General features: G+C 45.6%; 1 protein-coding gene and 1 non-coding gene across 8 annotated transcripts in view; one reads left to right on the top strand and one right to left on the bottom strand.

Annotated features, from left to right (window-relative positions):
- LOC106562976 (disabled homolog 2-interacting protein) overlaps positions 1–27,149 on the bottom strand; it is a 256,858-nt gene that overhangs the window by 10,367 nt on the left and 219,342 nt on the right. For all 7 annotated transcript variants that reach the window (XM_014128136.2, XM_014128138.2, XM_014128140.2 and 4 more), the window contains 6 exons: positions 7,886–8,030; positions 5,676–5,820; positions 5,313–5,549; positions 4,939–5,140; positions 3,602–3,792; positions 1,758–2,646 (listed from right to left, as the gene is read on the bottom strand). In XM_014128136.2, coding sequence (XP_013983611.2) covers positions 1,758–2,646; positions 3,602–3,792; positions 4,939–5,140; positions 5,313–5,549; positions 5,676–5,820; positions 7,886–8,030 — 1,809 coding nt within the window. The remainder of the gene's footprint in view (positions 1–1,757; positions 2,647–3,601; positions 3,793–4,938; positions 5,141–5,312; positions 5,550–5,675; positions 5,821–7,885; positions 8,031–27,149) is intronic.
- Positions 17,960–18,035, top strand: trnav-uac (transfer RNA valine (anticodon UAC)). Its single transcript has one exon. It is a non-coding gene; the product is annotated as a tRNA-Val (tRNA).

The raw sequence follows: 27,149 nt of genomic DNA, 5'->3' as shown, positions 1-27,149 counted from the left end.
ATATGGAACGTGAAGAACACATAATGTGATCACTAGAGCAGAGTGTCGTGTTTGTGTGTGTGTGTGTGTGTGTGTGTGTGTGTGTGTGTGTGTGTGTGTGTGTGTGTGTGTGTGTGTGTGTCATTAAATGTGTCAGTTATGGTGACTGACAGTTGGTCAGAGGGAGATGGAGCTTTTGGACTGTGAAGGGAGTGTAAGAAGAGTGGGATCATTTCACAGACAAAGTCCAAAATACTCTTTGGAACTGAAACATTGAATATATTTATTTGAATCTCAGATATGGTGAACTGAATGAATTAAAATATATTAGCTCAAACCTCACACTGTCATTTCATTGTCATTGGACACTTCTCAGAAAAATACCAAGGTCAAGACAGACAAGAGATTTCTACTGAATATATAATGTTAGTTAGTCTGTTAGTTAGTTAGTGACATATTCATGTGATGTTCGGCGACATGCACAATAGCTTATCATCATTTCTGGAACGGCATTCTAAATTGGACTGAGACAGGATCATTTTGTAAACTCAGAACCAAGCCAGGTTTGATTACAGCTGTGTGACACGGATCAGAACTATAGTTGCAATCTTGTCAGTATATAAGCATCGAGCTCTATTAAATATACATGCATCTCCAGACAGAGCTGAAAACCAGTCAGTGCAGCCAGACAGCGACTCAATCAAGCAATTGATTTCCTTCTCAATGTCTCGCTCTAATCCTCCTACTATGTGTCTCTAATGGAATTCAGAGAGGAAGGAAGGAAGGAAGAAGACATTCAAAACAACATGCTTAACAAATCCCCGAGAGCGCGCATGGTGTCCGTCTGGTTTCCATTACGACCCCATTAACCCTCGACCCTCGGGCTACACCAATCAGTCAATCACTAAGCCGAGCCAATCAGTCCCTAGGGGGGAGCAGGGTATTGCGGGAAACTGGGAATGTAAATGTCCTTCCTGTCACCTTGAGGCCAGAGATCACCGGGGGGGAAACCATCGAACAGCCAGCCTGGTCGATGGTGACCTGCTGACTATGTGACCTGCTGACTATGAGGTCATTTTTAACAGCCTGAGGATGCCAGCAGATCAATTATACACACACTAGAACAATTCCCAGTCCCAACAGCGAGACACACACAGCCACACACACACACACAGCCACACACACAGCCACACACACACACACACACACACACACACACACACACACACACACACAAATAACCGAGTGCAAGATTTGAGTGAGTGTGCGTGTGACCTGCTACCAACCCAAAAAACGACTAACTAATAAACTAACTAGCCTGTCTATCTCGATGCGTCCGTACGAAAGCAGGAAACGATAGACCTACGCCTGCATCCATCACTCTACCTGTGATCCCGTGCTATTAGACTTCCACGTGAAAACGGTGCAGAGACGTTGAGCGTGGCGTTTACGGCCATTACATGCTGGCTGCTCCAACGACTAGAATAAACAGAGGCCTCAGACACCACCCACTGGACATACAGGCATCGTCAACATGCAACGCATAACGGGATGAAGTGGTATTAATGGAAGCGTTCCATGACACTGCGTCATTTGTTCATCTAAAGCCTTATTTAGCCTGAGAACTCATTGAGAGACAAATGATCATGTTTCAAAGCTGATACGGTACGAACCCTGAAAGCCAATTTTGAAGTTACCAACATGACTGCCAGCCAAGAACCACGCTGTAACAGCTATCCCATATACACAGTCATTTGAACAAGCATACGTTGCCTGACCTGTTTGTGCTGGGCTCTCTGCTTGGTCTCGGGGCTGTCTCCTTTTGATGATGACGACTGTTGCCGTAGCCGCGCACCACTGCCAGGCCAGTCGGGCGATGATGACATCATGTTGCCGCTGGAGGGGCGCGGGTAGGGCCCGCTGTTGAGCAGGTTGGGCGGCGTGCGGCCCCTGGTGACGGTGGTCTGCGGAGGAGGCTGGTCTATCCTGCGCTGGGGGCCGGCGTTGTTTTGTCTGGGCATGGTGGGCTGGGCCTCTGTGAGTGACAGCTGCCTCCGCGTGCCTACAAACTCCCCCGAACGACGTGCAAACTCCTCCCCGCTACTCCCCCCACCTCCTCCTCCTCCTCCTCCTCCTCCGTGGTTCAGGAAGGTGTTGTGTTTCCCTCCTCCTCCCAGCCCGTCCTCATTGTTGCTATGGGAACTGTGGGAGCTGTGACACTCGGAGCCCGAGTCGGCCATGCCTCGCGGCGACACTGGCAGCCCTGCCGCCATCTGGTAGACGGGGTTCTGGAAGGACAGGGGGGCCAGAAGCTGAGCCGGCCTGCCTGGGGCACTCTCCGACCCAGGGGTGGTGGGGGTCTGGACCGGCCTCCTCAGTGTAGGACCTCCAATGATGTTACCCTGGGGGGTCCGGGCCGACCACACTCCCCCAGGAACGATGCCCTCTCCCAGTCCGTCTGAGGGGCCGCTCTCTAAGATGCGGGGGTCCTGGAGGTCCACCATGGACAGGCTTTTGCTGCCGTTGGCCATGCCCAGCTCGGGTTCATTGGACTCGGAGTAGCTAGAGCTGCGGGCCGGGGAGGGGTGGATCCCAGAATTCCTGGTGACGAAGAAAAGGTCCTTGTTCTCCGGGGTCGGGGAGGGTAACCTGGTGAAGTCCACCAACCTGAGAGAGGAGAGGGGGGGGGTTGAGGGGAGGAGGAGCAGGAGGTAAAAAGGAGGAATGACAAAGTTAGAGAGAGAGGTTTTGACTATTCTGTAAAACAGTTGTACACTGCTGTATCTATTGACCCTTACAGACATGAAAAATGACCAGTCAAACCCTTCAGCCCACACATAAGAAACAGTTAAGTGTGAAGTCCCAATGAACACTCACCCTACACAACAGGACACATGGTATAAAAACAGCAAACCAGCAGCAGGTGAGGATGTGAGTCATAGGGAGAAGTTAAGTGATCCACACTCATTCTCTCCCCTCCCCTCCTCCTCCTCCTCCTCCTCCTCCTCCTCTCCTTTCCTCCACCACCCAGTCAGAAGCTTTATTGTCTGGAGACGATTACCTTGACAACCACGATTTATGTCCCCATAATCTCTCTCTCTCACTTTCTCTCTCTCTGCTGCTTTCTCTCTCTCCTCTCTCTATATCTCCCTCCCTCCCTCCCTGTGTGAATGGGATGTAATTAAGAAAGACTGCTAGAATGCTAGGCTTGTTCACTCCAGCCTCCATAAATCTGACTGGGGTTACAGGTTCTCTGCCAGCCTGATAAGGAAGGAATGGAGGGGACAGGACGGGACAGGGACTGTGACTGGGTCGACACACCATAGCGTGGTCCGATAAGGGGGGCGCGACGACGACGACAGTGGCTAATTATACCGATTGATCCTGGACCACTGCTGAACACAATAGACAACAATGACCTTCATCTCATTCCCCTGACAAAGAAATGAACTTACAAGAGATCTTCATTATCATTCTTCATTGTTGATCTTCATTACCTTTTATCGCACATGAAATTTTGAAGAGCAAACCTTGACCACCTTAATCATCCTTACCCATACCGTTTCCTTTTTTTGTTTGTTTGTTCTTCCTAACCTTTACCCTACCCTCACCCTGTCCTTACCCTGAGAGGTCATTGTCGATGACCATCTTCTGCAGGCCGGTGGAGATGCTGCAGCCCGCCCCGGCGTTGGGCGGAGACCCCGTACGGTCAGAGGGGGACGGAGCGGTCATGGTCATACTGGACGGGTTGGTCAGGGCTGTGTTCACCTCCCGGAGGATCCTGGGTAGAGGCCCCAGTTTGGAGGCGGAGGTCTGAGGGGGCAAAAGGTTAAAAGTCAGAGATGGGGGTCAGGGGTGATGGTAGCACAGTATAAAAGTTGAGGCCTTTAAGCAAAGATCTAAGATCCACTTCCACCTCCCGCAATCCTAATAACTAATTAGGGCGGTGGGGTACGGAAGACATTAGACTGACATTAGATCAGTGTCTAGGCTTGGGGGCAAACGTCATCCTACTTAGGCTCACTCTGTATTAATGGCATTCTTCACCGTCTTCTACTCCACTATACGAAGCCATTTTAAGCATTCATGTGGTGCTGTTGCAACTTTTATAGGCACTAGCTGAAACCTTGGATCGCAGATGAGACGGCAACTATTTTCCTCCAAAATGTCCGTCCCCGTGTCTGTATCAGTCAGTCAGCTGCTAGATGGCGTATTATTTTTCCAATTACAGAGTGCTAATCTTCCTCTAATTATGCCCGTCAGTTTGAATAATGAATCAGAGCCTGGGAGGACTTGATGTCGAACGGAGACAGACAGGAGTTTTTTCTTTAATAAAAAGGGAAGTGTGTTGTTCTCTGTGAGGATCGGATGGAGCACACACACATACGAATGGAGTCCATGGGTTTTGCCCCCAATGTACCTAGTAATTACCACGCTGGGATGGCTCTCCATACGGAACAATGGCTTATGCACTAGGTGCCCCAGCAAATCCATTTGCAAGTCAGAGCATACCAATAGTGCACTTTCATTGACAGAGAGTGATAGCAGTGGTTGTATTATATAAGCAATAGTGTGCTACACACATTGTTGAATGTTGTTAGGTAAACATGCTAATGCACCCTGTACATCATTAAATACTGAAGGGTAGTGATAATGCACTACAACATTTTTAAGCATGTACTTTCAAAGTACGTATTTAATTAGGGCCAGAAGTCTTTCCTGACTACATGACCTGACCAGAGAAAAGGTCTGGGGCCTAGTTATATAGGCTTTCACCAGGGCTCAGAGTTGTTCTTGATCAATTCTGATCATGAAAATCCGCTTATAGCTGGGGCCTTGAGTGGTCAGGACAAACTCCTGTCTCCTTTCAATTCTTGAAAAACGATATAAGTGTATATGAACGAATGACAAAATGTCTCTTGTATTCATTGTTGACCTCCCCCCGGTTGTCAGCCCTACCTGGTCCATGGTAGAGACGACCTCTGACAGCAGGTTGTGCAGGGTGGACAGCTCACGTCCCAGGTCGATGTAACCTTCGAACCCTGCTGTGTTAGAGATGGTCTCCGGGTTAGAGATCTCCAGCAGGAAGCGCTGCATGTTGGTCCACTCATGCTCCAGGAACTGGTTCATAAAGGACATGTACTCCTCCTTACTGCCAAACCTGGGATGAAGGGAGAAAAAAAGAAAGAGAGAGAGCGAGAGAGAGGAGGGGGGAGAGTGAGTGCCTGCGTATAGAAAACAAGCTCTCTCTCTCTCTTGCACGCACGCAGGCACACACACAAACACAGCAAAAACAGACAACGTCAACACACACACCATCAACACACACTCACTTGGTGAAGTTGGCCAGGTTCTGAGTAACCTTGGCGATGAGCGTGAGTGTGCGTGCGGTGCGGTCGTCAGGGTACTCCTGCATCAGGTTGAAGAGCGACGGTGACATAACGGCCGGACACAGGAAGCGCAGGAACAGAGACGCACTGATCAGCCGCTCGCTGATGTCCGGTCGGCCCCGGCTACTGCACTCCTGTCGCCACGACGCAAACACCTCCTTCAGTTCCCGTGGAAACACACTGCCAGGGAGGGGGAAGTATCAACAACGTTAGGGAGGAGATAAGACAGTGTACTGTTACCTGTGGTTCCTAAAATGTCATGAGAGATAAATGGTAGTGTATTGTGGCTGGTGTCCCAGTAGTTACCAGTAGGAGTTGATGATCTTGCAGAAGGCCAACTCGCAGCACATCTTCAGGTTGCTCTGGTGCTCCTGCAGGTCATTGGACGAACACTTGGATGGGTCCACCTCACAGTTCTCATCTGACTCATACAGCGCCTTGATAAACTCACCTATAACACAGGGAGAGAGAGAGACAGTCAGACACTGACATTCAGTCAGTATGGAGAGTCAACAGGGTTGGAGAGGGAGACAGGTGAGTAATGAGACACAAACATTCATCCATTCAGACATTCATTAATTCAGACACAAACCTTCATTAATTCAGACACAAACATTCATTCATTCAGTAAACAGTTTGTTGCTGGCGATAGTTAGAATGATTGACCACCAGGAGGCTGTTTTTGCTATTGACCGCTGGGATTTTTTTTCTTAAAGTGACACTGAATCGCTGACAAAATTACCGTGTCTCAATTCAAAACATCACACCATAACAGCATACCATAAGCAAGACATCACTTCAGACCGTCCCCAACTATCCAATGGCAACAATATGTCAACCAACAATAAGAACCCTGAGTGAACCTGAGCGGAGACCCAGGTCATCCCAGGTAACACGACTGATGTTCATGCGCTCAATCTCAGTCAATGCACCAGACGACATAACGACAACACAGACGACATTAGGACAAGGCTCCATCAACGTTCCACAAACCCCCCCCTCTCCCCCTTCCTGTCAACCTTGTCCTTCCCATGTGAAGTAGAACAAGAGTTAAAGAGAGGAAGAGAGAGAGAGTGAGGGAGGAGAGAGAGCGAGAGAGAGTGGATGTGGTAAGACTATAAAAAGAAGATCTCATCCGTAGTTTGACAGTGATAAGGTGTAATCATTTTCCCTGTACAGTTTGTCTGTCTCTCTCCCTCCCCCTCTCCCTCTCCCTACTCCTGGTCATCCTTATGTCACCCCTGCATGGCAGACCAGAACCAGTCAATCTTTGGCAGCGATGAGATGTTCCATTATTCACCTACTGTAGGCTTCAAAGCACATTGGCTCCAAGGAATACACACATGGATGATTCACTGAGGCGCCAATATATGCTTAACACAACCCCAGAAATAAAGACACAGACAGACAGACAGACAGACAGACAGACAGACAGACAGACAGACCTTTTAGATCTATACACAGAGAGGGAAATGAGAGAGGGAGGGAAAAAGAAAGAGCATTTGCAGGGAGGACGTGTGCTTTTCTGCAGCTAAAACTGCTGCTGTGTACGTTGCTAAATCAGGCTGGGTGAGGTAAATACAGCAACATGCACCAGGCTTATCGCCGGGACCACAGCCAAACAATAACACAACACTGGACTAACCTTATGGTAGAGAAAGGGAGAGTGCGATAGGGAAGGGGAAAAAAAGAGAAAGTCCTGTGAACAGGAGGGTTTTGCCTTCTCTGCCCTAAGACCTCCACTACAGCTCAATGACCTTTGACCTCTACTACAGCTCAGTAAGCTCTTTACTATGAACTAACAAAAAATGTGGTACTTCATTGCTTTAACAGAACATTTCCTAAAACTTAAAAGATGGTTATATTTAATTTCAATTTTGGTAATGTTATAGGAACGTTCTCCAACTAGTTTGACATTGAGAATGTTGTCAAATATTTCGGAGAATGTTCTTCTATGGGAATTTCAGTACTTCAGCATAACGTTTCCTACAGGTTTCCTCATGGTTCTATTTAAAGTCATGTTCTCAAATTGTTCCGGAACGTTACGAAAACTTTCCACAAAAACAACAAGAAAACTTTAGTAACGTTGAGGGAACGTTCTAATAATGTTATTTAAAAACATACATTTTGTTCTCAGAACATTAAGAAAACATTCCATAAAAACCACAAGAAAACTTTAGTAATGTTCAGAGAATGTTCTATTTTTTTTAATTTTTTAAACATACTAATTTGCCACATCTGAACTTAAAGTGGAACTGGCAGCGTTGGAACTACTTTGCAGATATGAAACAAACAGACCATCATAATATCAGATGTAATGATCAATATAAAATATTACTATCAGGTTGTAAATCACAGCTGGCCTGGTACATTGTTTGCTGCCTCCATTCGGGATGCACTGTCTCAGTTTCAATGACTCAATATGCTGGACAAAAATGGATTAATGTAACTAAGGCTGGGAATGTCAATACAATCAAACTACCAAGACATTCAGAAAAAGAGGCAGACAGACTTACCAAGTGCGTCCTGCAGGTACTTCTGCCCCACCAGCTTGAGGTACTCCTCTATAGCCTTGGTAGCCAGAGTGTTCTCTCTGAAGATCAGGTGCTCGTTCTCCCCACACCGGTCCACCTCTGACATCATCAGGTCTGTCAGGAAGTCCTACAGCAAAACAGGGAAGAGAGAACATGTTGAGATGAGACTACAACTCCCAGAAGACACTGCAACTCCTAACAGTCAAATCAATGCTGGGGATAAATGCATAATGATTTAAGCCAGTTGCTATAATAAAAAAAAAAGGCTAAGCAATGTCAATACTACAGTGCATTTGGAAAGTATTCAGAGCCCTTCACTCTTTCTACATTTTGTTACGTTACAGCATTATTCTAAAATGGATTAAATCGTTTTTTCCCCCTTTCATCAATCTATACATTATGTTCCGGAACTCCAATTTGAGCAGCAGCAGCTGAAAAAATGAGCTCCTACAAATATTGAAATTTACATGGTTTTTAGAGTGAAGTACATCGGAAAAAAGCAAAAGAAAACTGCAAGACTGAATAGGAGAAAAAACAAGCAACAAACAAAGAACAAACAAAAAAAGATAGGCTTTTGAAAAATAACTATTTTTCATAAAATTGTAGTTATCTTAGCTAGCTGAATTGTTTACCAGTTGCTAAGCAGTTGCTAGGGACTCTTTTGGAAGAAGCTAGCTAGCTAACGAAGAACAACAAAGAATATCTAGTTAACAGAAGAAAAGAAAGAGAAAATCAGGACAGAAGAAAAAGGATATCAAAGTGAAACAGTTCTCTAAAGACACAAGAGACAATAATACAAGAAACAACACTTCTGTAGCTTGTCAACTATGTGTCTGTCTATCCCTGTTCTCTCCCCTCTGCACAGGCCATACAGACGCTTCACACCGCGTGGCCGCTGCCACTCTAACCTGGTGGTCCCAGCGCGCACGACCCACGTGGAGTTCCAGGTCTCCGGCAGCCTCTGGAACTGCCGGTCTGCAGCCAACAAGGCTGAGTTCATCTCAGCCTATGCTACCCTCCAGTCCCTAGACTTCCTGGCGCTGACGGAAACATGGATTACCACAGATAACACTGCTACTCCTACTGCTCTCTCTTCGTCTGCCCACGTGTTCTCGCATACCCCTAGAGCATTGAGCCAGCGGAGTGGTGGCACTGGAATCCTCATCTCTCCCAAGTGGACATTCTCTCTTTCTCCCCTGACCCATCTGTCTATCTCCTCATTTGAATTCCATGCTGTCACAGTTACCAGCCCTTTCAAGCTTAACATCCTTATCATTTATCGCTCTCCAGGTTCCCTTGGAGAGTTCATCAATGAGCTTGACGCCTTGATAAGTTCCTTTCCTGAGGATGGCTCACCTCTCACAGTTCTGGGTGACTTTAACCTCCCCACGTCTACCTTTGACTCATTCCTCTCTGCCTCCTTCTTTCCACTCCTCTCCTCTTTTGACCTCACCCTCTCACCTTCCCCCCCTAATCACAAGGCAGGCAATACGCTTGACCTCATCTTTACTAGATGCTGTTCTTCCACTAATCTCATTGCAACTCCCCTTCAAATCTCCGACCACTACCTTGTATCCTTTTCCCTCTTGCTCTCATCCAACACTTCTCACTCTGCCCCTACTCGGATGGTATTGCGCCGTCCCAACCTTCGCTCTCTCTCTCCCGCTACTCTCTCCTCTTCCATCCTATCATCTCTTCCCTCTGCTCAAACCTTCTCCAACCTATCTCCTGATTCTGCCTCCTCAACCCTCCTCTCCTCCCTTTCTGCATCCTTTGATTTTCTCTGTCCCCTATCCTCCAGGCCGGCTCGGTCCTCCCCTCCTGCTCCGTGGCTCGACGACTCACTACGAGCTCACAGAACAGGGCTCCGGGCAGCCGAGCGGAAATGGAGGAAAACTCGCCTCCCCTGCGGACCTGGCATCCTTTCACTCCCTCCTCTCTACATTCTCCTCTTCTGTCTCTGCTGCTAAAGCCACTTTCTACCACTTTAAATTCCAAGCATCTGCCTCTAACCCTAGGAAGCTCTTTGCTACCTTCTCCTCCCTCCTGAATCATCCTCCCCCTCCCCCCTCCTCCCTCTCTGCGGATGACTTCGTCAACCATTTTGAAAAGAAGGTTGACGATATCCGATCCTCGTTTGCTAAGTCAAACGACACCGCTGGTCCTGCTCACACTGCCCTACCCTGTGCTTTGACCTCTTTCTCCCCTCTCTCTCCAGATGAAATCTCGCGTCTTGTGACGGCCGGCCGCCCAACAACCTGCCCACTTGACCCTATCCCCTCCTCTCTTCTCTAGACCATTTCCGGAGACCTTCTCCCCTACCTCACCTCGCTCATCAACTCATCCTTGACCGCTGGCTACGTCCCTTCCGTCTTCAAGAGAGCGAGAGTTGCACCCCTTCTGAAAAAACCTACACTCGATCCCTCTGATGTCAACAACTACAGACCAGTATCCCTTCTTTCTCTCCAAAACTCTTGAACGTGCCGTCCGTGCCGTCCTTGGCCAGCTCTCCTGCTATCTCTCTCAGAATGACCTTCTTGATCCTAATCAGTCAGGTTTCAAGACTGGGCATTCAACTGAGACTGCTCTTCTCTGTGTCACGGAGGCTCTCCGCACTGCTAAAGCTAACTCTCTCTCCTCTGCTCTCATCCTTCTAGACCTATCTGCTGCCTTTGATACTGTGAACCATCAGATCCTCCTCTCCACCCTCTCCGAGTTGGGCATCTCCGGCGCGGCCCACGCTTGGATTGCGTCCTACCTGACAGGTCGCTCCTACCAGGTGGCGTGGCGAGAATCTGTCTCCGCACCATGCGCTCTCACCACTGGTGTCCCCCAGGGCTCTGTTCTAGGCCCTCTCCTATTCTCGCTATACACCAAGTCACTTGGCTCTGTCATATCCTCACATGGTCTCTCCTATCATTGATATGCAGACGACACACAATTAATCTTCTCCTTTCCCCCTTCTGATAACCAGGCGGCGAATCGCATCTCTGCATGTCTGTCAGACATATCAGTGTGGATGACGGATCACCACCTCAAGCTGAACCTCGGCAAGATGGAGCTGCTCTTCCTCCCGGGGAAGGACTGCCCGTTCCATGATCTCGCCATCACGGTTGACAACTCCCTTGTGTCCTCCTCCCAGAGTGCTAAGAACCTTGGCGTGATCCTGGACAACACCCTGTCGTTCTCCAATAACATCAAGGCGGTGACCCGATCCTGTAGGTTCATGCTCTACAACATTCGCAGAGTACGACCCTGCCTCACACAGGAAGCGGCGCAGGTCCTAATCCAGGCACTTGTCATCTCCCGTCTGGATTACTGCAACTTGCTGTTGGCTGGGCTCCCTGCCTGTGCCATTAAACCCCTACAACTCATCCAGAACGCCGCAGCCCGTCTGGTGTTCAACCTTCCCAAGTTCTCTCACGTCACCCCGCTCCTCCGCTCTCTCCACTGGCATCCGCTACAAGACCATGGTGATTGCCTACGGAGCTGTGAAGGGAACGGCACCTCCATACCTTCAGGCTCTGATCAGGCCCTACACCCAAACAAGGGCACTGCGTTCATCCACCTCTGGCCTGCTGGCCCCCCTACCTCTGAGGAAGCACAGTTCCCGCTCAGCCCAGTCAAAACTGTTCGCTGCTCTGGCACCCCAATGGTGGAACAAGCTCCCTCACGACGCCAGGACAGCGGAGTCAATCACCACCTTCCGGAGACACCTGAAACCCCACCTCTTTAAGGAATACCTAGGATAGGATAAAGTAATCCTTCTAACCCCCCCCTTTAAAAGATTTAGATGCACTATTGTAAAGTGGTTGTTCCACTGGATATCATAAGGTGAATGCACCAATTTGTAAGTCGCTCTGGATAAGAGCGTCTGCTAAATGACTTAAATGTAAATGTAAATGTATACACAGTACACCATAATGACAAAGCAAAATGTGTTATTTATACATTTTTGCAAATGTATTAAAAATAAAAAACTGAAATATCACATTTACATAGGTATTCAGACCCATTACTCAGTTTTTTGTTGAAGCACCTTTGGCAGCGATTACAGCCTCGAGTGTTCTTGGGTATGACGCTACAAGCCTGGCACACCTGTATTTGGGGTGTTTCTCCCATTCTTCTCTGTAGATCCTCTCAAGCTCTGTCAGGTTGGATGGGGAGCATTGCTGCACAGCTATTTTCAGGTCTCTCCATAGATGTTCAACCAGGTTCAAGTCCAGACTCTGGCTGGGCCACTCAAGGACATTCAGAGACTTGTCCCGAAGCCACTCCTGCGTTGTTTTGGCTGTGTACTTAGGGTCGTTGTCCTGTTGGAAGGTGAACCTTCGCCCCAGTCTGAGGTCCTGAGGGCTCTGGAGCAGGTTTTCATCAAGGATCTCTCTGTACTTTGCTCTGTTCATCTTTCCCTCGATCCTTACTAGTCTCCCAGTCACTGTCGCTGAAAAACATCCCCACAGCATGATCCTGCCACCATCATGCTTCACCATAGGGATGGTGCCAGGTTTCCTCCAGATGTGACGCTTGGCATTCAGGCCAAATAGTTAAATTTTGGTTTCATCAGACCAGAGAAACTTGTTTCTCATGGTCTGAGAGTCTTTAGGTGCCATTTGGCAAACTCCATGCGGGCTGTCATGTGCCTTTTACGGAGGAGTGGCTTTCTTCTGGCCACTCTACCATAAAGGCCTGATTGGTGGTGTTGCAGAGATTTCTGGAAGATTCTCCCATCTCCACAGAGGAACTCTGGAGCTCTGTCAGAGTGACCATTGGGTTCTTGGTCACCTCCCTGAACAAAGCCCTTCTCCCTCGATTGCCAGCTCTAGGAAGTGTCTTGGTGGTTCCAAACTTCTTCCATTTATGAATGATGGAGGCCACTGTGTTCTTGGGGACCTTCAATGCTGCAGAAATATTTTGGTACCCTTCCCCAGATCTGTGCCTCGACACAATCCTGTCTCTGAGCTCTACGGACAGTTCCTTCGACCCCATGGCTTGGTATTTTGTCTGGCATGCACTGTCAACTGTGGGACCTTATATGGACAGGTGTGTGCCTTTCCAAATCATGTTGTCACCTTCTCACCAAGCTGCTTGGCGATGGTCTTGTATCCCATTCCAGCCTTGTGTAGGTCTACAATCTTGTCCCTGACATCCTTGGAGAGCTCTTTGGTCTTGGCCATGGTGGAGAGTTTGGAATCTAATTGATTGATTGCTTCTGTGGACAGGTGTCTTTTTTACAGGTAACAAGCTGTGGTTAGGAGCACTACCTTTAGAGTGTGCTCCTAATCTCAGCTCGTTACCTGTATAAAAGACACCTGGGAGCCAGAAATCTTTCTGATTGAGAGGGGGTCAAATACTTATTTCCCTCATTAAAATGCAAATCAATTTATAACATTTTTGACATGTGTTTTTCTGGATTTTTTTGTTGTTATTCTGTCTCTCACTGTTCAAATAAACCTACCATTAAAATTACAGACTGATCCTTTCTTTATCAGTGGGCAAACGTACAAAATCAGCAGGGGATCAAATACTTTTTTCCCCCACTGTAACGGTTTGTTACGTTCAATATTTGCTTTGTGGACTTCACCGGACAGATGTTGCTTTCCAGTTTTGTGATGAAACAAACGTACGTGTAGTTGAAATTATTCCGCCACTGTGTGACTGTTGTCTTTTCGTTGTCATGGCCTTATTGTATATCACGGTGGAGTATGAACAAATGGGTTATAGAGCAAACAACGTTGTAATATATATATATTTTTTTTATTGGCTTGGCTTCCCCAGTGATTTTACCCACGCACTGCTACTGATTAATTGTTCATTCTTTTATAAAACTTTACCAGACTCAAATCTAGGCACATGGACTCCCTCTTAAGGTAAATCTGAAATGCTTTTCCCCCTGTTTTACAGCATTGAGTCCCTTATGGCCGCATCGGCAACTCCATCTGGAACTAACCCATCACTCAGGTTACCACACATTCTTAAAACAAATATATTGTAGGTAAAAAATGCCATAAAAAGGAATTCATGATACAAATATTGATATAATGTACAGGAGCTCTCTGCTAAGGCGCCATGGCCCTATGTTTAATTTCACATGTTGATAAATAAAAAAATTAAACTGACAAAGAAAAAGTGTAATTTTTCCGGTCCATTTCTATACCCATTAGAAGTCGAGTGAGAAAGTGAGACTGTGTGTGTGTGTGTGTCACAGTGCCAAGCCCTGCCCATAGCAGTGTGATTACGGCTCACACTGTGATAATGGTTTGTCTCTTTCTTCTGACGCAGTCATGGGGGAGTCTGTATTATCTAGAATACACACACGCGCACACACACACACACACACACACACACACACACACACACACACACACACACACACACACACACACACACACACACACACACACACACACACACACACACACACACACACACACACACACACACACACACACACACACACACACACACACACACACACACACACACACACACAGTAATGGCAATATAGAGATGTGTTATCAAAATCATCCACAAAAGCCATTCGGTATTAACTAACCTAGCTCAGAACTATACTACCGGACAAGCGGAGAGCTAGTAGCACATGACGGTGATGGCTAAATGGCCTGTGGCAGCAGGGCTGTTCGTTAAGGGAATTTGCGTGTGTGTGTGAGATGAGCCCAGTTTAGTGTGAGGAGCGTGCGTGTCGATCTGTGAAATGTGCAGGGATCTGCATGGCTAGGGATAATTGGAAAACTGGGAAGAGGAAAAGGTATCATGGACCATCCCGGTCCCTGCCATCTGGCCCTGGCAAATACCTCCTAAACACTTCCAGAACCTCACTCAAACCAGACACTATCAGAGCAGGAAGCAGGGTAGAGCTGCCTCTGAAATTGAACCCTACTCCCTATATAGTGCACTACTTTTGACCAGGGCCCATAGGGAATAGGGGGCCATTTCAGCCTAGATATGCAGCCAGTGTGCAGTTTACCAAACTAATATGCCGTTATGTCCATTGTGTGACTCAATTGTAACCCAGTATCTGCGACACACATAGGGAATAATGAAAAATCTTCATAACTCTCTGAAAATGACAGAGCCGGGAAGTCCCTGGACATCTTCTTAACCAGAGAACGCCAGCAGGGTGAGAGAACGCCAGCAGGGGCAGAGAAGAGACAGATGTAGAGAGAGAGGGGAGAGAGGAGAAGAAACAGTGGGGTACCGTAGTCTTTAATAAAGAACAGACGAGGAAAGAGAGCGAGGCAGGGAAGAGGCAGAGGGAGAAAGAGAGAAGAAACTGGAGAGAGAGAGAGAAAGCAAGTTAGAGAGAAATAAGAGAAAGAGGGTACTCAGACAGGTCCTGTGGTTCTAAGCATGTTATCCCAGAAAATCAAAGACTAGCAGCAGGAAGCCAATCAGAGAGCTGGATGTGAATAAAAAGAGAGACTTTCCGTTACCACACGTGCGCGCGCACACACACACACACACACACACACACACACACACACACACACACACACACACACACACACACACACACACACACACACACACACACACACACACACACACACACACACACACACACACACACACACACACACACACACACCTCTGGGTGGTGTGACAATAGTCAAGCCGCTGCTGGGGAAATTGGCAGGGGTAAGGGATCAGACACACACACAAGGTAGCCTGAGGATACCTGACCTTTCCTGTGTGGATGGGCAGCCACCTGGCCAACCATTAGACTAGGGGTTCTTCTTCTCTTCTCTTTACCCTGGGAGAATGTCAGCCCAATTATGATCTCTTCTCCAACCTCCACCCCTCTCTCTTCATCTCCACCCCTTTTCTTTCCTTTTTCTTATCCGATTAGAGAGGAGTTAGATGAGAGAGCAGGGGCAGAAGAGAGAGAGAGGAGCATGAGAAATGGGAGGGGGTGCAGAGAACGGAAGAAAGAGGGATAGAGAGAGAGGGGGGCAAGTAGCTTAGATTCAGTGTCCCGGGAGCAAACTATGACCCCTCCACTCACCTAAATTTAGTAGTGTACTGATAGGGATGCTGGATAAATACAGAACCTGTTCAATACATGCAACGGTCTGATCCTAGCTTAGCAACAGGGCTATGATGAATCTAAATCATGTGGTTCTTAGAATGGACTAGCAATACTCAAGGAATACAGAAACCTTTGGTAGGGCAGAGTGTGTGTGTGTGTGTGTGTGTGTGTGTGTGTGTGTGTGTGTGTGTGTGTGTGTGTGTGTGTGTGTGTGTGTGTGTGTGTGTGTGTGTGTGTCTGTGTGTGTGTGTGTGTCTGTGTGTAAACGTGTGCGTGTTGTAATCACAGGGCCAGCTGAGACCAGTCTCATAACAGAGTATTACTAGGAACCCCACTCTGCCTCTCTAATACTCCGAGACAAGGGCCTAAAAAGAGCTCCAACCCCCCCCTCTCTCTCTCTCTCTCTCTCTCTCTCCACCACTCCTCCCCCTCTCCTCCGGCCCGCCCCCCTCCTCCCTCGCTTCAGTGCTAATGAGGAAAAACGGGACACTTTCTATATTACTGTCACATCCCATCACCCAGACTATACCTCACTACCACCACAACCTCCCATGCAGAGAGACATGAGGGAGGCAGGAAGGAGGGAGTGAAGAGGGAGGGGGAGAGGGAGGGTAGGAGGGAGATGAGCGAGCCCGGAGAAGAACGTGCAGCTCAACAGATCAGAGTTAATAAACGGAGGAGAGGAGAAAGGACAGGGAAAGAGGGGAGAAGAAGTCTATTACCTAATTTAACCAGGATTCACGGTATGTTGCCTGTAAAAAAAAAAGGGCAATGTTTATATGATCCCCTTTCAAACAGTCCCATTTTTACCTCTTTCTTGTTGGCATTTGCCATTAATACATCCAGTGCTTAGCCGGCATCGGGGAGGGCTGGGAGAAGAGACATTCAACTTTGACCCTGTTTTTGCGACTGTTGTCATGGTAACCGGACTAACCCAGCATTGATTAAGTTCTAGATTCCTCCGACAGAATGCACTGCTATCATTTCTTTACATTCACAATAGTAAGTTAGCTATTTTTAGCGCGTCATACTTGTAAAAAAAAAAACCTATTACCTTGTAATTTTCCTGATATGATGAATAAAAAGTTAGCTACAGTTCAACTGAAAACATTGTCAGATATGTTCTGGTAATTATGAGCTGGGTATCCAGCTAGATAGCTTGCAATGAACTAAACCATTGTCTAGACAGTTGCTTTTAGTTGCCCTTTGGTTGATTTCCATATCCTAAATAGATTTGGAAAAAAATATCAGGTAAAGTTGCTATTTGGACCAGAATGCTGTGATGTCATGCAGACTGCTGTTTTTGTGTTTATACCTTTTCATAACTACAAGGACAAGTTTGATGTGGGACAACAATAGAATGCTCATGATTTAACAATTTTCACGAGTAAGTTCCAAATATCTCTGTCACCACAGCGTGAGTTTTTTTCATGAGTGTGATGTCAGAATGCACTCACTGTTCCAAAATGTTATTGTTACGCAACAGGACAGTTCACCCGCGCTGCCCTTAGACACTCTGCCTGCTAATTACCTACACTACCGTTCAAAAGTTTGGGGTCACTTAGAAATGTCCTTGTCTTTTTAAAGAAAAGCACATTTCTGTCCATTAAAATAACACAGAATTGAAATACAGTGTAGACATAGTTAATGTTGTAAATGACTATTGTAGCTGGAAACGGTTGATTTGTGTTTTGCGGGTTCTATTTAATGAAGCTGCCAGTTGAGGACTTGTGAGGTGTCTGTTTCTCAAACTAGACACTCTAATGTACTTGTCCTCTTGCTTAGTTGTGCACCGGGCCTCCCACTCCTCTTTCTAGTCTAAAGAAAGCCAGTTGTATTGCTTCTTTAATTAGCACAACAGTTTTCAGCTGTGCTAACATAATTACAAAAGGGTTTTCTAATGATCAATTAGCCTTTTAAAATGATAAACTTGGATTAGCTAACACAACGTGCCATTGGAACACAGGAGTGATGGTTGCTGATAATGGGCCTCTGAGCCACACGGTGGTCCTGTGTGGCTCAGTTGGTAGAGCATGGTGTTTACAACGCCAGGGTTGTGGGTTTGATTCCCATGGGGGACCAGTATGTTTTTTTTTTTTTATGAAATGTATGCATTCACTACTGTAAGTCGCTCTGGATAAGAGTGTCTGCTAAATGACTAAAATGTCAAATGTACACCTATGTAGATATTCCATTAAAAATCAGCAGTTTCCAGCTACAATAGTCATTAACAATGTTTACGCTGTATTTCCAATCAATTTGATGTTATTTTAATTGAAAAAACAAGGACATTTCTAAGTGAACCCAAACTTTTGAATGGTAGTGTATAGGTTGTTTCAATTTGTTAATTTCAAATTATTTTCAAACAAGTTACATTTTCTAACAACAGTTTGAATTGAGGTGTGTTCTGCCTCCTCATTAATTCATATAGACCATTTCACTGTTGACGACAATTTATTTTTGAGGCTTTACTGAGCCAGACAAACTTCTCTCTTCGACTAGAGCCCAAGCACATCCCCAGTGTTTCCCCAGATCAAGTGCGCAGACGTTTGCGCAGTCTTGCACAAATGTTTTCCCCCTGGCACATTTTCTGGCTGGCGCTCAGATTGCCTTCATTGTTGTTTTCCTAACAAATAGGGAATAACTTTGGAAATGTGTGTGTTTCTATCAAAGTAAGTGCCTATATAGTGTTTCTAACATAGCATACCCTATGTACAGAACCAGTCAAAAGTTTGGACGCACCAACTCACTCATGGGTTTATTTATTTACACTTTTTTGATTACTACATGATTCCATATGTGTTATTTCATAGTTTTGATGTCTTCACTATTATTCTACAATGTAGAAAATAGTACAAATAAAGAAAAACCCTTGAATGAGTAGGTGTGTACAAACTTTGACTGGTACTGTATGTATGGAGCATAATGTATTTACTGTTTTATTCACATTTTCAAGTACTGGAGACAAATAATGCATTCTGATTCTTGCATAGATTGTAATGGACACGTGATGTGTGTAAAATACGTTTTTGAAGGTTGTACTGATTATAATGAGCTAATGCTAAGCTATTTGGCCAACTATGTGTGGCGCCATGTTTGTTGACATTATAAAATGCATTATGGGTGTCACATAAACGTTTGTCAGACCAAAGATGTCATAACAAAATGACGTGAAGGGATGGTTCACTCATTTTTCGAATAAACTTCCGGAAATTAATGAAGGGAAGTGAATGATAGTAGACGACACAGCCCCTTCAACATGCATACTGCAAACAAACCAAACTCATCTTGTCTCCTCTTCTTATCTTTGGTTGACGCGAAAAAAACAAACATGGCGGTGGGCAAAAACTACCTATCGTCGGATTACTTTCGATTTTTAGAAAGCATTTTATTCAATTATTTTGGTCAATGGTGAGCTCACCCGTGGACTGATTAATATTAAATAGTAATTGCTATTAGCTAACTCATATTATGGTTTCTGTCAGCTGAGAGTTAGCTAAATATGACCGCTTGTGTTTAATCAATCTTTCCTCAGTTAGCGTTAGGACTAAAATGTAGCCTACATTTTCCGGTTTGGATGATTGTGTTATGCTGTCGCTACTTCTGTGAATGTCTGAACGTTGCGTTGAAAAATAAACTGGTCACAATCAGGAAGGACTGTGTTTGTGCAAAATGTTTCTGTGAAAAAAACAGTGTGGCCAGCTCAAACGCTGACTGTTGCGTCAACCATAACTGGATGTTCTAAACAAGCGTTCTAATCACACCGGTTTGAGCGTACGCTGCAGGGACCACTGTAGAATGATCACACCTGTGTGTTGGTACGTGTCAAATGGTTATTGCATGCCAAAGTCGGTAAGATGAAAGGCAACGCTTTATACTGAGGCGTTGGCGGGTGTTTTAAACATAATACCGCAATCATGTCTACCTCACTTGGTGGAAATAAAAGTACCGGCTTCACCTTTCAGATACAAGGAAAAGGCGTTAAAAAGAAAATGGCATGGTTAAGTTGGCGGGTTTTCGTCTTGGTATAAAAGGGATATAAGATATTAAACTCCAGCAGAAGAGGCTCCCTGCAGACTGTCTTACCTGGCAGCACCTAACTCATAAAGCCTTGACCATCCCAGGGGTGTGTGTGTGTGTGTGTGTGTGTGTGTGTGTGTGTGTGTGTGTGTGTGTGTGTTTGACAGCACTTCGGAGATCAGCTTTCTTGTGTTTTCTCAGGGGGAGTAGTGAGACAGCAGATGTGTGTGTGATAGAGAGCGTCTGTGTGCGTGTGCGCATGTTGGCATGTGCTTGTTTACTGGGGCGAAAGTGTTTCTTGTTTTCCCTTCCCATTAAGAGTGTCCCCATCACCACTGAACAATGACAAATCCCTGAGGTCAGAGGTTTAAAGGCCACAGAAAGCACTCCTTCTCTCATCAATCCATCCTTCCTCTCTAGAGGAACAGAGGCCCGAGAGTCACTTGATGACAAAACTACCAATACAAAGACAGTGTTACACACAAAAAAATGTGAGTTCCTCAAGGGTTCTTTGGGAAGGGTGATGGTTTTATGTGGAACAATAATGACTCAAATAACCTTTTGAGCTTTCCAATGGTTCTTTACAATTCACTCAAAAGGGTTCTTTGCTCTTTTAGTGATAATTAAAATGTAGGGGAGGCAGCTCATTAGAATATTTTGGGGTGTGGTTTGCTCACAGCTCTTTTTGTGCAACCGTGAGTGAGAGTGTCATTCCAGTTTATCTAATGTGTTGTGTTATGCCATTACATATTACAACTATGGCCAGTGACAGTGTCTTGTGAAAGAGTCATGTATAGCCTTGAGTTACTTGAGAACAGTTGACTAAATCAGTCAGTGGTTTTCAGTTCTCTCCTTAGGGACCCCCAGCTGTTCCAGAGGTAGTCCACTTGATTCACCTTGTCAATTAACACAATAATAACGCCTATGGAGTTTTAACAATATAATATGGCTGACCAGAATAACAAACCCTGTATGGTTCTTCAAAATGATCTACAAAGAACCTTTCAGATTGAGAAAGATTCTTTATAGAACCATTCCCCATAAAGATTCTCAAAAAATATAGCCTATATATAGCCCCAAAAAGGGTTGTAACCATAGCGCTACCTTTTTTGGTGCTATATAGAACCTTTTTAAATGGTTCTTTATAGTACCGTACAGGTTCAAATTAGAACCTTATGAGCGTGGTTCTTTATTAATCCTTCAAAAAAGGGTTTTACAGTATTTAGAACCAAAAAGGGTTCTACAGTATATAGAACCAAAAAGGGTTCTACAGTATTTAGAACCAAAAAGGTTTCTACTAAGATTACATGCCAAAGAACCCCTTTCTGGTACTATTTAGAACCATTATTTGTTAATGTGTACATGTCAACATAAACAGGAGCTGGATACAAAAAAAGATAGCTGAAGAAATCAGGACTTCGACATTGCCTGCGCCAGGTGTACCTATTCAATACATCTCGTTACAAACCACTGGTTATAACACACACACACACACTGAATATACTCTGACCCTCAGAATACAGAGCACATTCCATTCCCGGCTGTCACAGACAAGAACAGTCAAAGAAGATCTCTCTCTTTTATTAAAGTGTTTCCATAGCAAAATGAGTCAGCGAGAGAGACAGCGAGAGCGAAAGATAGCGGGAGAGTCTTGGCATTTTCCTTTAGGGCTGGGCAATATGGCCAAAATATCACATCACAATTTTTTTCTCACTTGTGACTGTATTTTACTGTATTTTATGTTTTTTTAATAATAAAAGCTCTACATATGCTTGAGTAGTGCATTATCCTAAGGTAATTCTGAGTGGTTTTAATGGGGCTCTCTCTCTTCTGATTGTTAAAAATAAAAAATAAAAATAATAATAATTTACAGCATTTTCAGAAATGTTCGCATTTCCTTCACTCATTTGTTATCATTTCCACAGTGTACCACATTCTTTTTGTGTGTGTATGCCTCTATTTTGGGTTTAATAGCCAACACCATAAAGTCCCAAAGGCAAGACAGGAAGCTTTTCCAATAAACGAGGGAAGACAAGCTACTGGACAACTTTAAAAAAAGGTATAGAAAAAAGAAAGGGCGTAGAGAGAAGAAAAGAGATTACATCAGCGATTTGGGTGATCGATAACTGTGGCTTAGAAGCCCCGGGCTGAGACTCTAGGGGAGCAGACACGAACCACTCTCACTCTCTCTCTCATCTATTCCCCCTCTCTCCCTCCCGCTCCCGCTCTCCTCTACCACTCCCTCTCTTCCTATGGAGGGTATAGTACATTGTATTACAGAGTAGGGTCAGCTGGGAGAGCTAGCTGGGGGTGAAAATGAATCCCAGTCTTCCCACAGGCACAGAGTGAGGCAGTGTCTCAAATGGCATCTTATTCCCTAGTGCACTACTTGGGCCGTAGCCCTAGTGTCAGTCAGCCTTACAGCAGAACAACAACAGGAAGCTAGGACCAAACCTCTCCACATCACTGCTGTGGTAAACACACTGTAGTACCATGATAGCTGGAGGAGGGCTTTCATCCAATGTCATCAGCTCCTTGCAGATATGGGGGGGGGGTGGGATCCCTTGTGTGTGTGTGTGTGTGTGTGTGTGTGTGTGTGTGTGTGTGTGTGTGTGTGTGTGTGTGTGTGTGTGTGTGTGTGTGTGTGTGTGTGTGTGTGTGTGTGTGTGTGTGTGTGTGTGTGTGTGTGTGTGTGTGTGTGTGTGTGTGTGTGTGTGTGTGTGTGTGTGTGTGTGTACGTGTGTGTACGTGTGTGTACGTGTGTGTACGTGTGTGTACGTGTGTACGTGTGAATGTCCTGACCAAGGCAGGAAAACATTATTTTTTAAAGTCAGGACTTGAATTTGTTAAAATGCTATTCTTAAGGGTTAGGTTTAGGGTTAGGTTTAGGGTTAGGAGTTAGGGTTAGGTTAAGGGTTAGGTTTAGGGTTAGGAGTTAGGGTTAGGTTTAGGGGTTAGGGAAGATAGGATTTTGAGTGGGAATATATGTTTACTCCCCAAAAAGTCCAGAAAATTCTTCAAAAACAAAGCTGTATGAGAGTGTATATTTTCTGGCTCTCTTTGTGAGGGTAATATTGTGCCAGCTGTGACTTCAAAGAAGGTTCTGGATCACTTGGGGGGGGGGGGGGGGTTATTTCCCATGCAGACCATTGCATAGTACCCCAGTTCCAGGTTTGACTGAAAGGGTAAACTCAAACTGACAGTTAATGCAATCTGTCCCTCTAGCTCCCCCGTTTCCTCTCTCCTCCATCACTCCCCATTCCTCTCTCGTCATTCCTTTTTCTCTTTCCCCCTCTCGCCATCTCGACACACAGTATCTCTCTATCACAGACATAAACTGTAGAGCGAGCGTCGTGGTAGGAACATGTATAAACCCCCTGAGGTGCCTTATTGCTATTATAAACGGGTTACCAACGTAATCAGAGCAGTAGAAATACATGTTTTGTCATACCGGTGGCTGTCAGCCAATCAGCATTCAGGGCTCGAACCATCCAGTTTATAAACAAAAACAACCTCCCAGTCCAGAGCCTAAAGAAGTAGCAAAACTAGAGCACTGTTAAAGACCCAGTAGCTGTCCGCCAACAAGCATCCAAGAAAACCGTCTTGTGCCCTGAGACATTCATTAGCAGCGTGTGTGTTCATCCGTGCGTGCGATTGCACACAGCAGGTTTTAATCGATGAATCGAGCAGACTAGCAGTGCTGCTGCCCCGCAAAGACCGAATTGACCGCTGAGCAAGAAGAGGGGATGTCTGCACTTCATCTAATTAAATAACGAGAGCTCTGTTGCTCGGGGGAGAAGGAGAGAAGGAGGCAAGGAAGGAGAGATGGAAAGATGGAGGGAGGGAGAGAGGGCGAATTTGTTATCTGACTGACTGATGAAGGGCCACTTAATACCGTCTGTTAGTTTCCTTTACCTCCAGGAGCAGTAAAACAAAAACAATAACAGCAGAAGCAGACACCACCTCTCTGCTTTCTGTTATCTATGGCCAGCTGAGCGCTGTACTCCATAAGTATAAATCATAGGACTCAGATGAGGCCCTGAATAGCCTCTCCGAGACGAGGCGCCTTATTCCTACTTGCCACAACGGGCTGGAGAAGAAGAATCAAATCAATAGTGTTTGCAAAGTCATTTTCACCAACAGAAAAGTGAATGCTGAGAATGCTGCTTGGGGGCACCCCAACACATTGCCGTCTTGTTGTTGTTGATGTTTGTGTGCTGCGGCTAACACTGCTGTGTGAGTGCACTGAGATGCTGGTCGGGTCAGAGAGTGGAACAAGCCGCCCGAGGGAAAGGATGGAGAGAGGGATAAAGGTGTGGAGAGGGGGATAAAGGGATGGAGAGAGAAGCACTCGGACCTTGTGTTTTCTGGAACATTCTCAAGGCAACGCCCCGAATAAAGCATTTACAAGTCTTTCTCGTGCGTAAACACAAGGGATTGACCTCCCATCTACCCCTCTGATGTCTTGTTATGTGTGAGTGTGATCCCCGGGCCTACAGCATTGAGTGACTGCCGTGACAACCGAGGCATCCGGCTGGACGGCGAAAAAGAACAGTCAATGACAACCTCTCAAACATCCCTAGACTTAGAACGCACTGAGGCGTGAGAGAGAGAGGGAGAAAGAGAACACGAGAGAGGGAGCTATAGAGAGGAAGAGCGTTGTGGTTTGTTATATATTTCACTCGCTTTGGCAATGTAAACATATGTTTCCCATGCCAATAAAGCCCCTTAAATTGAATTGAAATGTAATTGAAGAGAGCGAGAGAGAGAGAGAGAGAGAGAGAGAGAGTGCAGAGAGAGAGAGAGAGAGAGAGAGAGAGAAGGTGAAAGAGAAGGGGAGAGAGAAGGCGAGAGAGTGTTAGTGACAGACAGAGAGAGAAAGCACCAAAGGCGAACCTCCTTCGTGTTAAAAAAGAAAACACTGTGTTCATCATCATCACCTAAAAAACAACCAACCACAATGTAATCACCAGAGTCCCCTCCCCCTCCTCAACACAAATCAACAGAGACTAGAGGGGCTACACAGCCTGAGAGAAAGAGAGAGAAAGAGAGAGAGAGAGAGAGAGAGAGAGAGAGAGAGAGAGAGAGAGAGAGAGAGACCGACTCCCCCCTGACAGGGCAGGTGTTAGACACGTCTCTCCACCCCAATGACTGTAATCATAATTAACCAGCTGATCGTGACGCACCGCCGAGGAAAGTCTGTCTCCGTGCTTTCTTAAGTTAACGCTGCTAATGTTACCAGAACTGACTTCACATCAGCATCATTAGAATCAACAGCGGGGTGAAGGGATGAGTGAGTGAGTAGGTAGGTAGAGGATCAAAAGGTTTAGACTTGTTCTGTAGACACTACGTCGGCACAGTCACAAGACGAAATAATAAACAAGACGGGGTGTAGAACAGCCAGACATAACACAAAGAGGCTGTCATTTAGGGGCTAGAGGCGTCACCACAGACACCTTGGTTCGATTCCAGGCTGTATCACAACCGGCCGGGATTGGGAGTCCTATAGGGTGGCGCACAATTGGCCCAGCGTCGTTCGGGTAATTGGTAGGCCGTCAAAGGAAAAAATAATTTTTCTTAACTGACTTGCCTAGTTAAATAAAGGTTTAAATAAATAAAAAATGGAATGTGATAACAAAAACAACCAGCCAAATTAACTTTGGCTCTCCAGATGCTATCGTTGGCCAGATATGATGGCAGAGTCCTTCGAATGAAAAATATGATGGGTTCCCCTCAAGGATTGTGTGGATGACAAATATTTTGTAGATGTGTATTTGGTTGCTGCGGTCAAGGAGCAGTCATCGACTTGGATGAAAAAGACAGCCAGCAAAAAATAATTTAGAGATGAGCAGAGCAGAGGGAAGTTTGGCCCAAGGCTTAATCTGTAGCTTGTAAAAAGGACAAACCACACAGCGTAAATCAGGATATGAAAATACACAGCATAGTATTAGGCCTGGGTAAAATATAGTTTGGAATATTTTTGGGGACTATTAGTTGGGAATATTTTGGATGTGTTGTGGTGCTGTGGGCTACAATGTGTATAGTGCTCCGTCGAGAATGTAGCCTAGGATTCGAGGGTAATCTAGTTCTAAAAAAATGTACTGCATGTGTGCACACATGAAATGGCCAAACGAGGATGGACAAACAACATCATATCTAAGTTTTCCTTAATTAGTTAAATCCTTTTAGAAGGAGGGTAGTTTGCTTGTCTGACCACAGCTGAAGCCAACCAAACTAATATCCAAACGGAAAACAGCTTTACTTGAATGAATCAGTCAATACATTCTTGACCAGGCTAAATGTATCCATTTGATTTTGTCTATCCCTTTAAAAGCTATTACTGGCTTTTAAATTATTAGTCTGGTCGCAATAAACATTTGTAGAGCGAATGAGGGGAATACTTCCATTGGGATTGTGTGATCTACCAAACCTATAGATCTGTGGGGGAAAATAAAGACGTCCCAGTGTAAATCAACCTTGAAACTGCTTCTCTCCGCTGGTATTAAAGTTTAACGACCTGTCTCCATTTAAGACGACAGGCAGAGGGAGGAAGGAGGTAAGGGAGAAAGAGGAGGGAGGGAGGAGAGAGGTAAGGGAGAGGCGAAAGTTGAACACTTTTCAGGGACACTGTAATTAATTAGGTCTAATTAACAGTGTGACCATCTCTCCAGAGACCTATAGTACCTTTGTAACGTGTGTGTGTGTGTGTGTGTGTGTGTGTGTGTGTGTGTGTGTGAACCCAACCCAGAACAGGGACAGCGACAGTCTACTGCGGTCCAGCAGGACCTCTTAAGTACTAATTGTTCATCGTGGCAGTCTCGCTCTAAAGTCAGAGAGAGAAAGTCAGGGAGCTTCAACTGGAAAATAACATAAAGAGAATAGAGCAATGAATCCTTCTCTTACCGAGGCAGCAGCCAATGAATTGTGCATACGACTCATGACAGGAAGTGCAGTAGATAACCAATAAGACAGCTCGAGCAAGAGTGAGAGAGCGAGAGAGGGTGTGTCAGTGTGGTAAAGTGTAGACTGCTGAATGGATGAGAGATAATCGCTCCAAAAGGGCCCCCTGTTGTGGTAGATTTAAAAAGGACTAAAGTAGACATGCCAAGACTGCAGTGGGTTAATCTAGGCCTAATAACACAGCAGCTAACACCCATCACGTCTCTTCTGTTATGT

This window comes from Salmo salar, chromosome ssa11 (genome assembly GCF_905237065.1).
Source record: "Salmo salar chromosome ssa11, Ssal_v3.1, whole genome shotgun sequence".
Taxonomy (NCBI): Eukaryota; Metazoa; Chordata; class Actinopteri; order Salmoniformes; family Salmonidae; genus Salmo; species Salmo salar.
This window is presented reverse-complemented; position numbering and strand designations above follow the sequence as displayed.